The sequence below is a fragment of the Bos indicus x Bos taurus genome, chromosome 5, assembly GCF_003369695.1.
Source record: "Bos indicus x Bos taurus breed Angus x Brahman F1 hybrid chromosome 5, Bos_hybrid_MaternalHap_v2.0, whole genome shotgun sequence".
In the NCBI taxonomy this organism is placed as follows: domain Eukaryota; kingdom Metazoa; phylum Chordata; class Mammalia; order Artiodactyla; family Bovidae; genus Bos; species Bos indicus x Bos taurus.
Window position 1 is genome coordinate 118003810 of NC_040080.1, and position 16702 is coordinate 118020511.

At 35.8% G+C, this 16702-nt stretch overlaps 1 protein-coding gene across 2 annotated transcripts in view; it reads right to left on the reverse strand.

Moving 5' to 3' along the window:
* Nucleotides 1-16702, reverse strand: part of TRHDE (thyrotropin releasing hormone degrading enzyme) — a 450253-nt gene that overhangs the window by 168013 nt on the left and 265538 nt on the right. For both annotated transcript variants that reach the window (XM_027543346.1, XM_027543348.1), the window contains exon 6: nt 11407-11544. In XM_027543346.1, the coding sequence (XP_027399147.1) occupies nt 11407-11544 (138 nt within the window). The remainder of the gene's footprint in view (nt 1-11406; nt 11545-16702) is intronic.

The following is a 16702-nucleotide window of genomic DNA, read 5'->3' on the forward strand; positions in this document are numbered from 1 at the left end:
TGATAGCCCACTAAGCTCCTCTGTCCATGGGATTCTCCAGGCAAGAATACTGGAGTGGGTTGCCATGCCCTCCTCCAGGGGATCTTCCCGACCCAGGGGTCAAACCAGCATCTCCTGAAGTTCCTGCATTGCAGGTGGATTCTTTACTGCTGAGCCATGGGGGGAGCTTCTTTTGTGTCTTACTGACTATAATATCCTTAACACTCAGGACACAGAGCCTGGAACATTATTTGGGGTTTACAAATGACTTTGGAATGAGTGCTCCAGCCAAGTATATTGATCAAATATGATAGTGTTTAAGAATATTGGCTCTAGAATCTGATTTCCTGGGAAACATATCCTTGGATTGACCATGATCAATATCTTCATCTTTAAAGTGAGGATCATGGAAATAACAAGCCCTAAAGGGGATTATCGGAAAAGGTGATGGCACCCCACTCCAGTACTCTTGCTTGGAAAATCCTATGGATGGAGGAGTCTGGAAGGCTGTACTCCATGAGGTCGCTGAGGGTCAGACACGACTGAGTGACTTCACTTTCACTTTTCACTTTTATGCATTGAAGAAGGAAATGGCAACCCACTCCAGTGGAGTTGCCTGGAGAATCCCAGGGATGGGGGAGCCTGGTGGGCTGCTGTCTATGGGGTCGCACAGAGTTGGACACGACTGAAGCGACTTAGCAGTAGCCAAGGGGATTATGAGAATTAACTGAGTTAATGAAAGTATAGAGTTAACACACATTCGATACATGTTAACAGTTGATGTTATTTTTGGCTGTTCAATTATCAGTAATATCTGTCATACACATCCTGAAATGACACAGTACATCCATTCCATCCACAGAGTTAAGTTGGTTATTGTATATTTCCCACATACTAACTTGCTTATAGAATGAGCCTGAGAGAAGCCAAACTGGAGAACTAGTCTAAAGCACTAAAAATACATGAAGGCCTGATATAAAGATTAGCAAACCAAAGCCTGTAAGATTACAGCCAGATTTTTCTGAGCTTCGTTTTTCCACATTCACATTGAAGATTATTTTTCAGACACGCCAGCAGGCACCTGGCCCATGTTTTTTTACTATATTTTTAGAAGTTTGATTTGACATCATGTGGGTAAATCCAAACAATGAGCACCCATCAAAAAAGCATGATGAACAAGTAGACAGAAAATCAATGAGGACGTAGAGGACTTGAACAATTCTATCAGCTAGGTTGACCTAATTGGCATTTATAAAACATTGCAGCCAAAAGTGGGATACACATTCTTTTGAAGTGCAAACAGCACATTTACCAACAGAGACCAAATTCTAGGCCTTAAGATAAGCCTCAACAAATTTAAGAAGATTCAAGTCATACAGAATATACTTCCCTGACCACAGAAGAATTACATAAGAAATGAAAACAGAAAATTTTCTGGAAAAACTTCAAATAACCCATGGATAAATTACTAAATCAAATGGGAAATAATACTATAAAGTGAATGAAAATGAAACCTCTATCTCTCAAAAGCTGGAGAATGCCCTAAGCAGTAAACTTTAAGAGGAAATTGATAAAATAAACACCTGAACTATAACAGATCAAAGGCCTCCAACTAATGACCTCAGTTTGCACAGTAAGAAACTAGAAAAAAGAACAGACTAAATCCAAAGTATATAAAAGAAGGAAATAATTAGAGAGGAAATCGATGACATAGAAAGTAAGACTAGAAATCAATTAAATAAAAAGCAGATTTTTTTCAGAATAAAATGTGTAAAGTTCTAGCTAGACTAATCAGGAGAATAGATAGAAATTAACAATATCTGGAATAAAAGAGGTGATATTATATGATATTAAAAGAATAATAAAAGAATATAACATTTAAATCTTTATGCCAATAAAACAAATATATTACGTAAAATGAGCTAAAAAGTATCTTACTGAGAGAAAATACAAAGGCCCTAAATTAGTGGAAAAGTGTATGCCATTCATGGGTCACTCAATACTGTTAAGGTGTCAATGCTCCCAAATTATTATATAAATACAGTGCAATCCCTGTAATTATAGCAGAATTTAAAAGAAATGTCAAAACATTCTAAAATTCATATAGAAATTCAAGAAATCAAGAATAACCTAAAGAACTTTTAAAAAAAAGGACAAAATTGGAGGACTAACAATAATTTCACTGCTTATTAAAAACTACAGTCATCAAGATTATGTAGTACTGGCACCAAGATAAATAAATATATCAATAGAACAAAATAAACAGTCCAGAAAAAAGACCCACACATAGATAGCTCACACATTTCAACAAATGTGAAAAGGCAATTCATTTCAAGAAATGATTCCTGAAAAAATGAATATCCATATTCAATAAAAAGGGAAACATTCAATTCAAACTTCATACTATATTCAAAAATTGACTTGACTCAAAAATAGAATATAGATCTAAATATAAACTGAAAACTATAAAACCTCTAAGAAAAAACAAAGGAATAACCTTCATGGCCTTGAATTAGCCAAAGATTCCTTACCTATGACACCAACAGCATTATCAATTAAAAAATATGGTAAAATGAACTTAAAATGAAAACAGTTTGCTTTTAGAAAGATACTGCTATGAAAATAAAGAGAAAGTCACAAATTAGGAAAACTATTATTTTACATCAGGTATATGATAACCTATATTCAAAATATAAAGAATTCTCAAAACTCAGTAATAAGAAAACAATCCAGGAGAAGAAGGGGACAGCAGAGGATGAGATGGTTGGATGGCATTACTGACTTGATGGACATGAGTTTGAGCAAGCTCTGGGAGTCGGCAATGGACAGGGAAGCCTGGTATGCTGCAGTCCATGGGGTTGCAAAGAGTCATACATGACTGAGTGACTGAAGTGAATTGAATTGAATCCAATCTAAAAAAAATGTGCAAAGGATTTGACTGACACTTCATCAAGGAAGATATATGAAAGAAAATATGCAAAGGAAAAAATAGTCAATATCATTAGTCATTCAGATCAGATCAGATCAGTCGCTCAGTTGTGTCCGACTCTGTGTCCGCATCAGAGTCTTTTCCAATGAGTCAGCTCTTCGCATGAGGTGGCCAAAGTACTGGTGTTTGAGCTTTAGCATCATTCCTTCCAAAGAAATCCCAGAGCTGATCTCCTTCAGAATGGACTGCTTGGATCTCCTTGCAGTCCAAGGCACTCTCAAGAGTCTTCTCCAACATCACAGTTCAAAAGCATCAATACTTCAGCAATCAGCCTTCTTCACAGTCCAACTCTCACATCCATACATGACCACAGGAAAAACTATAGTCTTGACTAGACGAACCTTTGTCGGCAAAGTAATGTCTCTGCTTTTGAATATGCTATCTAGGTTAGTCATAACTTTCCTTCCAAGGAGTAAGCATCTTTTAATTTCATGGCTGCAGTCACCATCTGTAGTGATTTTGGAGCCCCAAAAAATAAAGTCTGACACTGTTTCCACTGTTTCCCCATCTATTTCCCATGAAGTGGTGGGACCAGATGCCATGATCTTCATTTTCTGAATGTTGAGCTTTAAGCCAACTTTTTCACTCTCCACTTTCACCTTCATCAAGAGGCTTTTGAGTTCCTCTTCACTTTCTGCCATAAGGGTGGTGTCATCTGCATATCTGAGGTTATTGATATTTCTCCCGGCAATCTTGATTCCAGCTTGTGTTTCTTCCAGTCCAGCATTTCTCATGATGTACTCTGCATATAAGTTAAATAAACAGGGTGAAAATATACAGCCTTGACGTACTCCTTTTCCTATTTGGAACCAGTCTGTTGTTCCATGTCCAGTTCTAACTGTTGCTTCCTGACCTGCATACAGATTTCTCAAGAGGCAGATCAGGTGGTCTGGTAATCCCATCTCTTTCAGAATTTTCCACAGTTGATTGTGATCCACACTGTCAAAGGCTTTGGCATAGTCAATAAATCAGAAATAGATGTTTTTCTGGAACTCTCTTGCTTTTTCCATGATACAGTGGATGTTGGCAATTTGATCTCTGGTTCCTCTGCCTTCTCGAAAACCAACTTGAACATCAGGAAGTTCACAGTTCACATATTGCTGAACACTGGCTTGGAGAATTTTGAGCATTACTTTACCAGCGTGTGAGATGAGTGCAATTGTGCGGTAGTTTGAGCATTCTTTGGCATTGCCTTTCTTTGGGATTGGAATGAAAACTGACCTTTTCCAGTCCTGTGGCCACTGCTGAGTTTTCCAAATTTGCTGGCATATTGAGTGAAGCACTCTCACAGCATCATCTTTCAGGATTTGGAATAGCTCAACTGGAATTCTATCACCTCCACTAGCTTTGTTCATGGTGATGCTTTCTAAGGCCCACTTGACTACACATTCCAAGATATCTGGCTATAGGTCAGTGATCACACCATCATGATTATCTGGATCGTGAAGATCTTTTTTGTACAGTTCTTCTGTGTATTCTTGCCATCTCTTCTTAATATCTTCTGCTTCTTTTAGGAGGTCCATACCATTTCTGTCCTTTATCGAGCCCATCTTTGCATGAAATGTTCCTTCAGTATCTCTGATTTTCTTGAAGAGATCTCTAGTCTTTCCCATTCTGTTGTTTTCCTCTATTTCTTTGCATTGATCGCTAAAGAAGGCTTTCTTATTTCTTCTTGCTATTCTTTGGAACTCTGCATTCAGATGTTTATATCTTTCCTTTTCTCCTTTGCTTTTTGGTTCTCTTCTTTTCATAGCTATTTGTAAGGCCTCCCCAGACAGCCATTTTGCTTTTTTGCATTTCTTTTCCATGGGGATGGTTTTGATCCCTGTCTCCTGTACAATGTCACGAACCTCATTCCATAGTTCATCAGGCACTCTATCTATCAGATCTAGGCCCTTAAATCTATTTCTCACTTCCACTGTATAATCATAAGGGATTTGATTTAGGTCATACCTGAATGATCTAGTGGTTTTCCCTACTTTCTTCAATTTCAGTCTGAATTTGGCAATAAGGAGTTCATGGTCTGAGCCACAGTCAGCTCCTGGTCTTGTTTTTGCTGACTGTATAGAGCTTCTCCATCTTTGGCTGCAAAGAATATAATCAATCTGATTTCGGTGTTGACCATCTGGTGATGTCCATGTATAGAGTTTTCTCTTGTGTTGTTGGAAGAGGGTGTTTGTTATGACCAGTGCATTTTCTTGGCAAAACTCTATTAGTCTTTGCCCTGCTTCATTCTATACTCCAAGGCCAAATTTGTCTGTTTCTCCAGGTGTTTCTTGACCTCCTACTTTTGCATTCCAGTCCCCTATAATGAAAAGGACATCTTTTTTGGGTGTTAGTTCTGAAAGGTCTTGTAGGTCTTCATAGAACCATTCAACTTCAGCTTCTTCAGTGTTACTGGTTGGGGCACAGACTTGGATTACTGTGATATTGAATGGTTTGCCTTGGAAACGAACAGAGATCATTCTGTCGTTTTTGAGATTGCATCCAAGTACTGCATTTCCGACTCTTTTTGTTGACCATGATGGCTACTAGGGGAATGTAAATTAATAATCACAATGAAATACCATTACAATATCTAAAATTAAACAAACTGATTATATCAACTTTGTGTTGGTGAAGATTGGGAAGAAGTAGAACTCTGGTACACTTTTTTTTTTTCTAATTTTATTTTATTTTTAAGCTTTACATAATTGTATTAGTTTTGCCAAATATCAAAATGAATCCACCACAGGTATACATGTGTTCCCCATCCTGAACCCTCCTCCCTCCTCCCTCCCCATACCATCCCTCTGGGTCATCCCAGTGCACTAGCCCCAAGCATCCAGTATCATGCATCGAACCTGGACTGGCAACTCGTTTCTTACATGATATTTTACATGTTTCAATGCCATTCTCCCAAATCTTCCCACCCTCTCCCTCTCCCACAGAGTCCATAAGACTGTTCTATACATCAGTGTCTCTTTTGCTGTCTCGTACACCGGGTTATTGTTACCATCTTTCTAAATTCCATATATATGCGTTAGTATACTGTATTTATGTTTTTCCTTCTGGCTTACTTCACTCTGTATAATAGGCTCCAGTTTCATCCACCTCATTAGAACTGATTCAAATGTATTCTTTTTAATGGCTGAGTAATACTCCATTGTGTATATGTACCACTGCTTTCTTATCCATTCATCTGCTGATGGACATCTAGGTTGCTTCTGGTACACTTTTGATAAGACTTTACCTTGATACAGTGGTTCAACTACTTTGGAAAACAGTTCAGCAGTATCATAAAACATTAAATATACCTATCATCATCTAAATATTGCAGGTAATCACCCAAGAGAGGCAAAATGCACACATACAAAGACCTGCAAAAATATTCATAGTAGCTTTATTTGTAACAGATCCAAGCTAGAAAAACCCAAATATCTCGGTGAATGAACAAATTATATTACATCCATGTATTCTACAACATGAATTGTACCTCAAAATCATGATATTGGGTGAAAGAAAGGCAGACAAAAAAAGAGTGTATATTGCCTAATTCTATTTATACAAAACTCTAGAAATTACAAATTAATCTACAGTGAAAAGTTGATCAGTGGAAGAGTGAGGAGGGATGAGAGGAGGAATTACAAAGAGGCATGAGGAAACTTTTGATGAATGAGTCCATTATCTTGATTGTGGTGATATTTTCACTGTGTATACATATGTTAGAACATATAAATTGTACCTTTTAAGTGAAGTAGCTCAGTCGTGTCTGACTCTTTGCAACCCCATGGAGTGTAGCCCACCAGGCTCCTCCATCCATGGGATTCTCCAGGCAAGAATACTGGAGTGGGTTGCCATTTCCTTCTCCAGGGGATCTTCCCGACCCAGGGATTGAACCCAGGTCTCCCACATTGCAGGCAGATCCTTTAACCTCTGACCCACCAGGGAAGCCCATTATAGTTTATTGCATGTTAATTATTTCTCAATATACTTATTACAAAGAAAATGTTTTCCTTGAGAAGTCTTCATTGAAAATGGATAGATCCTATCATCAATTAAAATCACAGTAAGGACAGCATTTTCAGTGATACTTAAGCATAATGACACAGGACTAGAATGAAGACAACCCCTCTCAATGATGAAAAGCTAAAAGCCTTTCCTCTCAGATCACGAATAAGACAAAGATGCCCACTCTTGCCATTTCTACTCAACACAGTACTGGGAGTCCAAGTCATAGCAACTAGATGAGGAAAAATTAAATAGATAAAAGCCTTAAATTAGAAAGGAAGAAGTAAAATCATCTCTGTTTATAGATGGCATGGTATTCTATATTGAAAACCCTAAAGACTTCACACACACACACACACACACACACAAATGGTTACAACGAATGAATTAATTCACTGGAATTGCAGGATACAAAGTCAACATATAAAAATTAGCTGTTTTCCTAAACACTAACAATGAACTATCTGAAAGAGAAATTAAGAAAGCAATCCTATTTAGAATAGCATCAAAACCAATAAAATACTTATAAATAAACTGAACCAAGGAAGTAAAAGATTATACACTGAGAACTATGAGATATTGGTGAAAGTAACTAAGAAGACACAAATAAATGAAAAGATATCCTGTGATCTTTGACTGAAAAATTAATACTGTGAAAATCTCCATACTACTGAAAATGATCTACAAATTCAATACAGTCCCTAATAAAATTCCATTTTTCACCGAAATAGACAAAAATTATCCTAAAATTTGTATGGAGCCATAAAAGACCCCAAATAGCAAAAGTTAACCTGAGAAAGAAGAACAAACTTGGAAGCATCGTCATTCCTGATTTTGAGCCATATACAAAGCTACAGTAATCAAAGAAGCATAGTTCTGGCAACAGGTACCTGGAACCAGTGGAGCAGAACAAAGATTCCAGATATGAATCATAAATATGTGGTGAACTGATTCTTGACAAGAGCGCTAAGAACACACAAAGGAGAAAGATTAGTAACTTCTTTGAATGATGTTGGTAAAACTGGACATCTAGATGCATAAGAAGGAAACTGGACACTTCTCTTACACCACTCAAAAAAATGAACTTGAAATGGGTCACAAACTTAAATGTAAGATGAGAAAGCATAAAACTCCTAGAAGAAAATATAGAGGGAAAGATGCTTGACATTGGTCTTGCATGCATGCTATGTCACTTCAGTCATGTTTGACTCTTTGAGACCTATGGACTGTAGCCCACCAGGCTCCTCTGTCCATGGAATTCTCCAGGCAAGAATACGGAGTGAGTTGCCATGCCCTCCTCCAGGGGATCTTCCTAACCCAGGTGTCAAAGCCACGTTTCTTGTCTCCTGCATTGGCAGGCACATTCTTCACCACTAGTACCACCTGGGAAGCCCAATATTGGTCTAAGCAATGATTAATCAGATAAGAGACTAAGAGCACAACCAATAAAAGTCAAAGTAAACCAACTGAACTACATCAAATGGAAGAGCTTTGGCACAGCAAAGCAAATAATCAATAAACTGGAAAGACAACCTGAAGAATGAGAGAAAACATTAGCAAATCACATATCTGATAAAGGGTTAATATCCAAAATAAATATAAAAAACTCATACAATTCAATTGCAAAAAAAAAAAATAATAATAATAGAATTTAAAAATGGGCAAAGGACCTGAATAGACATTTTTCCAACAAAGGCACACTAATGTCCATAGTTATATGAAAAAAATGCTCTACATCATTAATCATCACCAAAATGCAGATCAAAACCGCAAGATATCACTTCATACCTGTGATGGCTATTATCAAAAAAGCAAGAGATAACACATGCTAACAAGGATGTGAAGAAAAGAGAATGCTTATGTAGTGTTAGTGGGAGTGTAAATTGGTTATAGCCATTGCAGAAAACACTATGCAGGTTAAAGATATCAGAAATCAGACAACCATAGGATCTTGCAATCCCACTCCTATGCATTCAAAGGAATTTAAGCTGGCATCTTCAGGAGGGTATCTGCACACCCATGTTTCTTTGTTCCTTTCAGCATGTTCTATGATAACCAAGATATCAAAACAATCTAAATGTCTTTCAACAGATGAATGGGTTAAGAAAATGTGATATATATATAATTGAATTTTATTCAGTAATAAAAAGAAGGCAATCCTACCATTTTTGACATGGATTAACCTGAAGGTCATTATGCTAAGTAAAATAAGTCAGAGAAAGACAAATATTAATATATATGTTATGTGTTAAGCATATATAAAATCTAAAAAAAAAGCCGATTGAATAGAAACAAAGTATAGAATGGTGGTTTCCAAGGGCTAGGGGAAAGGGGAAATTGGGTGATATAAGTCAAACTACAAATTTTCACTTGTAAGAAGAATAAATTCCAATACTCATGTATAGCACTGTGACCACAGTTAATAATACAACGTTATATACTTGAAAGTTGCAGAGATAGATCTTAGGCATCCTCACTTCCCACTCCCCAAAAATGTTAGGTGAGGTGACATATGTGCTAATTATCTTGATCTTGGTAATCACTTCACAATGTATATGTATATCAAGTCATCACACTGTACACTTTAATTATACACAATTATATTTATCAGCTATTTCTCAAAAAAATTAAAAATAAAGATACATGACTAGAGGCAAATAAGCCAGTGTCCTTTCTGATGATGGTCCTGAGGATCTTGGCTCAGTTTGCTCTTGATCACGTTTGTAAATTGATAAGCCTTTGCACCAAAATGTAGAGAGGGTAAAATAACAATCATTGTGAATTCCTTCTTTCCTACTGTTTTGAGTCTTAGCCTTCTTAATTAAATTCAAAATTACTCAAATATATGAAATCTGGAATAAATGTTAACTTACATGTAAAAGCACATCTATTAACATATTTAATCAAAATAACATTTTCCTAATATTATCATATAGAATTTAAATTGGTATTTACAAATACTCTTTTGGAATTGGTAGTTAGGTGGGAAAAAACTAGACATGTCTCCAAATTGTCTCCAGCTAAGTTAATGAATTTTCTGCATTATATTTTAGGAATCAATATAGCTGAATGATCCAAATTTACAAAATCTACCCTAAAATATCATATATAAAAATTAATATATACTTTATTTAATTTGTAAAATAAATACATTAACACTACATACTTTAAATATGGTTATACACTTTCACTTATTTTTATAAAGCATCAAAAATATCCTTTTTGAGCCAATGCAATGATCAGTGACTTCAAAAAGATATTTTTTAACACAATTTGCATCTTTACATATTATAGCAAACAATATTAACTAATAATCATTGATACAGTCATTTCTTGGGTGTAAAACCAAATATCCAAATTAGTGCACCAAAGAATTCTGGTGAATCATTATTTGATCTCTAGTCATAAAGAGAATAACTTGTTTTTCAGAAAGAATATTAGCAACTTATTTTCAAACTTAAACATTATTAAATCAATAAAGTATACAGAAATCCCAATAAATGCAAACCAATCTACATCAAAGACAAAGTAAAATTTAAAATTATTTTAACAAGTATTAAGTGGCTGTTAAGTTTTTAACGGGCTTCCCTTGTGGTTCAGCTGGTAAAGAATCCACCTGCAAAATGGGAGACCTAGGTTCAATCCCTGGGTTGGGAAGATCGCCTGGAGAAGGAAAAGGCCACTTACTCCAGTATTCTGGCCTGGAGAATTCCATGGACTGTATAGTCCATGAGGTCACAAAGAGTCAGACATGACTGAGTGACTTTCATTTCCACTTCAAGTGTTTAACACTGAGATGTAGCTGCTTATGTTAAAATTAGAAAAACTAAAGGATAGAGATATAAAGAAAAATCTTAACACAAGTAATGATGGAAAAAAAATTCATAATATATCTTATTTCTACAGATGTCTAGTCATTGGTCCAAAATCTTTGCCATTCAATGCCTATTCTTTAAGATTTTATTTATCATTATTTATTTATTATTTATTATTATCCAGGAAACATGGTTAATTCCCCAAATCATTCTTAAATAATGTTTATAAAATATGTATGTCATGTCACTGCCTATACCCATTTGTAGCAGCCAATCAAAAAGTATTAGGGGCACAGGTGGGAAATAATTTGTCACTACATAGGTCAGCTGTCTTATTAATAACAATAAAACCTGACATTTACATAATGTCATCTGTACAGCAGCTTCATATCAAGACTTCAAATATTTATCTCATTAATACTTCCAATATTTCTATGCATTATTTGGCACATATTTTACTGGTTTATAAAGCAAAACCCTAACTCATAAAATGACATGAACCTAGTGACTATATTTTCTCACAATCCATGTCTATTCACCAAAAAAGAAGAGAAAAATATATATCTTAGCATGAAAGAGTTTGGCCAGGAGAGTGAAATACCCACTTGGCAATTGGGTCTTATCTATTCCCACCTTTTTATATGCGATCCAGTCAAACACCCTGTCGATATCTGTTGCCCGTAGCACTTCCTGTGATACCGGATGGGAACTGGCCAAGCCGTCAAGCAGCATCACTTCATGTAGAACATCCGTCAGAAACCTCTGTTTTTCCTGCAATACAGTAGGTGGAACATCACAGGTGATTCGTGGTTATGACAGAGTATGGGTGACAATATGAACCGAATGTTCAGTGTGTTGCTGACTTGATGATGCTCATCAGCCTACTAGATAAGATTTAACTATAAAGAGAAACCAGTAAATAAAATGCCTCTTAAGTCACTCTAAAATAAAAGTGGCCGATTTGAGCACAACATGAAACAATACCAATGAGCTACAATAGGCCCTAAATAGATAGAAACAATGGACTCTGTGTTTTAACAGTGGTTAAAGCAAATTTGAGAGTGGGCACATAAATGAGACTGACTCAGCTTGCCTATGGGCTGCCCTGGTGGCTCAGATGGTAGGGAGACCTGGATTCAACCCCTGGGTTGGGAAGATCCCCTGGAGGAGGGCAAGGCAACCCACTCCAGTATTCTTGCCTGGAGAATCCCCATGGACAGAGGTACCTGGTGGACTACAGTCTATGGGGTCGCAAAGAGTTGGACATGACTGAATGATTAAGCATACACAGCATGTTCATATGTTCTGCAGGGTCAAATCTAAAATTCCAGCCCCAAATAACCTTTTTAAAGTTCATTCAATACAAGAATAATAACTAAATCTCAGAATTCCAGCACTATTTGTTCTTTCCAGTCCATTCAACAACCCATTCTCTTTCTGTTCCTACCTCCACTCTCTGTCTCACTTATTCTCCCTCTAATACACACATGCAAACACTTATTCTCTAAACGAACTTCAGAGACCACCACAAACAATGAGGCATTATTGACAACAAACTGTAATGTCTCTGGATGTGATACGTGAATTCAGAAAGTAGAGAGCAATAGGTATTAACAATTCATTACCATAAAACTTGTGAAAGTAGACAAAATCGTGAGACCTCTGTACATTGCTGAGACATCAGTATTTGCTTTAATAAAAGCTGACTTGCTATGTCAGAAATAAACTGTAAAAAAAAAAAAGTGCTTCTCTGTTATTTATACAATATGGTAAAGTAATTAGCCTCCAATTAAAATAAATAAATTTATATTAAAAAAAAAACTAACACCCCCCCCCCCAAAAAAAAAGAAGTCTGCTTTAAAGAAACAGCTTGGGTTCTGTTAACAAAAATGCTGGCAGTTATCAGTCCGCCTAGCCTACTGCCTTCATTGAGGGAGGAGGAGAGAAAAAAGAAGTTGCAAGAGATAATGAGAGCTAAATAGCCCCTGGATAGCTGGGACCTGAGGAGTATCATTACAGAGATTAAAGACTGCAGCGCTTTAATTGCTCTAGCTAATTCTGAACTCATTCCTGGAGCCTCCAAATTTTGGGCCAGCAGATAAATTGCTTGATTTCTGAGTAAGCTGTAATTTCAAGCTGATACTACACCAATTCTGGATTTTAAAAATTGGAAATGGACAATAAATATACTAAGAAAAGAATGGTTAACTAAGCATATGTGTTAATAAGCATAAGCATATTAATAAGCATATTAATTTAAATCTGGCTTTAAAAACAACATTTTTGTTCATCATCACTTACTTGCTCAATAATTTAGTATGTTTAATCAATTTAACTAGTCATCCAAGTATTACTGTAAGGTTTATTTTCTAATAGCTTATTTTTATAGCCTGTGGACTTTATATTTAATTTCTTTGGTCCTTATTTTTCATCCAAGAATTTCAAATCAGTTCTCCATCCAAAAGGGCTGTGTTACAGTGACTGAACCAAAAGTCACTCTGACTCCCGGAAGAATACTTCAGACCCTAAGAGACCTTATAATAAAAAAAACAAACTTATAATGAATTAAGTGACAAGTATTACACAAAAAAATACTGTATTTCTTCTTAAACTGAGTTCCTAATTCAACATGAACTGAAGAAAGTGAAATTGGACCTTGTGATTTAAAAATTCGAATTAAAAAACTGGCATTTACATTGCCCATTTTAAGTCCACAGAAAGCAAAGACAAGATCTCAGACAAATGGCGTAGATTTAGAGGATAAGAGAAATTCATATATTTCCAAAAAGCAGATAGGCAATCTTGTTGTTCATTTAATTTTAAAATGTACATTAAAGCTATTTAATACTGGTATTAATGAGGAATTATGGAATATATAATGATACTTCAACTTGACAACTGAACATTTTTATTTATAAAAACTACCAACTGAAGATGTGATGTCCATTCTGAAGATCAAATAATACACAACTCTTCAAATAATAATTATTGCTCCTTTACATCACTCAAACATCTTATCAAAAAAACCAGTGCAAAATGAAAACCTTAACCAGAATGATTTATGTTAACCTTAATTTTTAACATTTAGAAACAATAAATACATATTAGTCAATATCAAAATTTAGCAAACATAACTTGGTTTGCTGGAAATGACATTTTGTTAAATGACCATATTTGTTAAAAGTAAATGACCATGTAATTATAAAAATTAAATCCGAGATAACTTTCAAAAATGGAGATCCAACCAGTCCATCCTAAAGGAAGTCAGTCCTGAATATTCATTGGAAAGACTGATGCTGGATACTTTGCTCCAATACTCCAAGACTGATGCTCCAATACTTTGGCCACCTGACCCTGTTGTTGAGAAAGATTGAAGGCAAGAGGAGAAGGGGACGACAGAGGACAAGATGGTTGGATGGCATCACCGACTCAATGGACATGAGTTTGAGTGAACTCAGGGAGTTGGTAATGGACAGGGAGGCCTGGCGTGCTGCGGTCCATGGGGTCGCAGAGCCAGACACGACTGAGCAACTGAACTGAACTGAATTGAAACTATACTTATATATTTATATAATAATGATGATATATTACTTCATGCTTCTGGAGAAAAATAAAAACAAATCTTTGGTCAGTGGAATTGCAAAAGGGAGGGTTTAAATTGAGCAGTATTGAGTCGTTAGCAAAAAATTCATCTCTACATTTTTGGAGAGAATGACACTGACTGAGAAAGGGGGCATTAAAAGAGATTAAGATTTTAATCTTAATTTATTTAATCTGGAATCAAGATTGCTGGGAGAAATATCTATAACCTCAGATATGCAGACGACACCACCCTTAAGGCAGAGAGTGAAGAACTCAAGAGCCTCTTGATGAAAATGAAAGAGGAGTAAAAAAGTTGGTTTAAAACTCAACATTCAAAAAACTAAGATCATGGCATCTGGTCCCATCACTTCATGGCAAATAGATGGGCAAACAAAGGAAGTTCAGGGGTCTCAAAGAGTTGGACACAACTGAGCAGCTGAACTGAACTGAAAAGAGATTAAAAGAGAAAGAAGAAAAAAAGGAAAAAAGAAAATCCTGGCAAAAGACATTCACAAAGCTCAAAGAGAGAATAACTTGAGGGGGAAAAAGGAAAAATTTCTAAAAGGAAAACGGAAAATTGCAAATGCAATTTAACAAAACTACAAAGAGCTTCCAAGAGAGAAGGTGCTACTTTTTTTATAAAAGATCCATGTCACTATAAAATAAGAAATATTTTTACTTTGTCAGTCCCTGGCAAGAGCCTTCCCTCCTTTACCCTCTTATCAATGACAAAAACAGCTATAGCAAAAATTCCTAATAACAGTCAATTGCTTACTGTTGATGTGAGACTGTGAAAGTTTAAAAATAAAGCAAAAGAAATCCTGGGTTTTATGTGAAATAAAAGAACAAACAAAAGTTAGCCACAGTGAATGAAATAATAGTTTTCTCTCATAGACTAGAAATGCTAAAAAATTTTGAGACATTCTTTTGGACTCTGTGGGAGAGGGAGAGGGTGGGATGATTTGGGAGAATGGCACTGAAACATGTATAATATCATATATGAAACGAACTGCCAGTCCAGGTTCAATGCAGGATACAGGATGCTCGGGGCTAGTGCACTGGGATGACCCAGAGGGATGGTATGGGGAGGGAGGTGGAGGGGGGTTCAGGATGGGGAACACGTGTACACCTGTGGTGGATTCATGTTGATGTATGGCAAAACCAATGCAATATCGTAAAGTAATTAGCCTCCAATTAAAACAAATAAATTTATATTAAAAAAATTTTTTGAGACAAAAACACAGTGAAGTATAATTATTGATGGAAAGCTTAATGGAAAATGTAGAAGTGAATATGATCCTTGAAGTAACTTTAAAGTTGTGTGCATGTGTGTGTGTTTGTGTGCAGGGAAAAATATATTCAAAATGTATAGTCAATAGTTTTTATTTTACTCGATATTTTAAGGACACTGTGATAGCCCATTCTACAACTTTTAAAATGCAGAACAATAGGCAAAATGGAGAACTTTAAAATCTGTTAACAAGAAGTTTATTGTTAGCAATAATAATAAATCCTACCATTCTGATACAGACACTTCTTAGAGATGTTACATACATGCCTAAACTTAAACAGTCCCAATAATACTGAATATGTGTATCAATTTGTGCTGAGCTATTTTCAAAAATATATTGCATTTGAATTTTTGGAGAACAGTGTAAAAGCCTTTTCAGAAAAGTAAAATGTGAACGAATGCACAGAGTTGAGAATAACACATGGAAAAGAATGTCATTATTATTTTATTCATACATTCATTTAACAAATATGTTAAATTCCTACACAATGCCAGATACTGAACTGTGTTTTGGGAATAAATACATGACTAACATTTCATCCTCAACCTTAAAGAACTCAAAACCAGAAGAGAAAGTACAAGAGAAAGATAAACAGCTAACTGCATTATAATATGATGGGTGTTATAAAACATGAAATATGAAATGATTAATTAGTTCAGAAAAGGCTTCACAGAGGAGGTGACATTAAAGTGGGCTGTTGAAGGATGAAAGTCTACTGAGATGAATGGGGAAAGCAACTTAAAAGGGCAAATCTAGGTAGAGGAAACGGTGGGGGGGAAAGCCAGTCCATTTGAATCCTAAGATATGGGGTTGAAGGTTTGGTCTTAATAAATAGGCAGTAGCAGACATAGTGACATAATAAAAGCAGTGTCTCAGGAAAATTAGCTTATCTGAGGTATACAGAATGGCTGATATATGTAGAAATGAGAGGCAGGAATTGGTTATTGTACTGAGGGATATGTGATGATGTATTAGAGTAGGTGTTACTGAAGGACTTTTGAATCTGAGAGAGACTTTGAATGAATGATCAAGTGACACTGAAGCCTTGGTCCCTA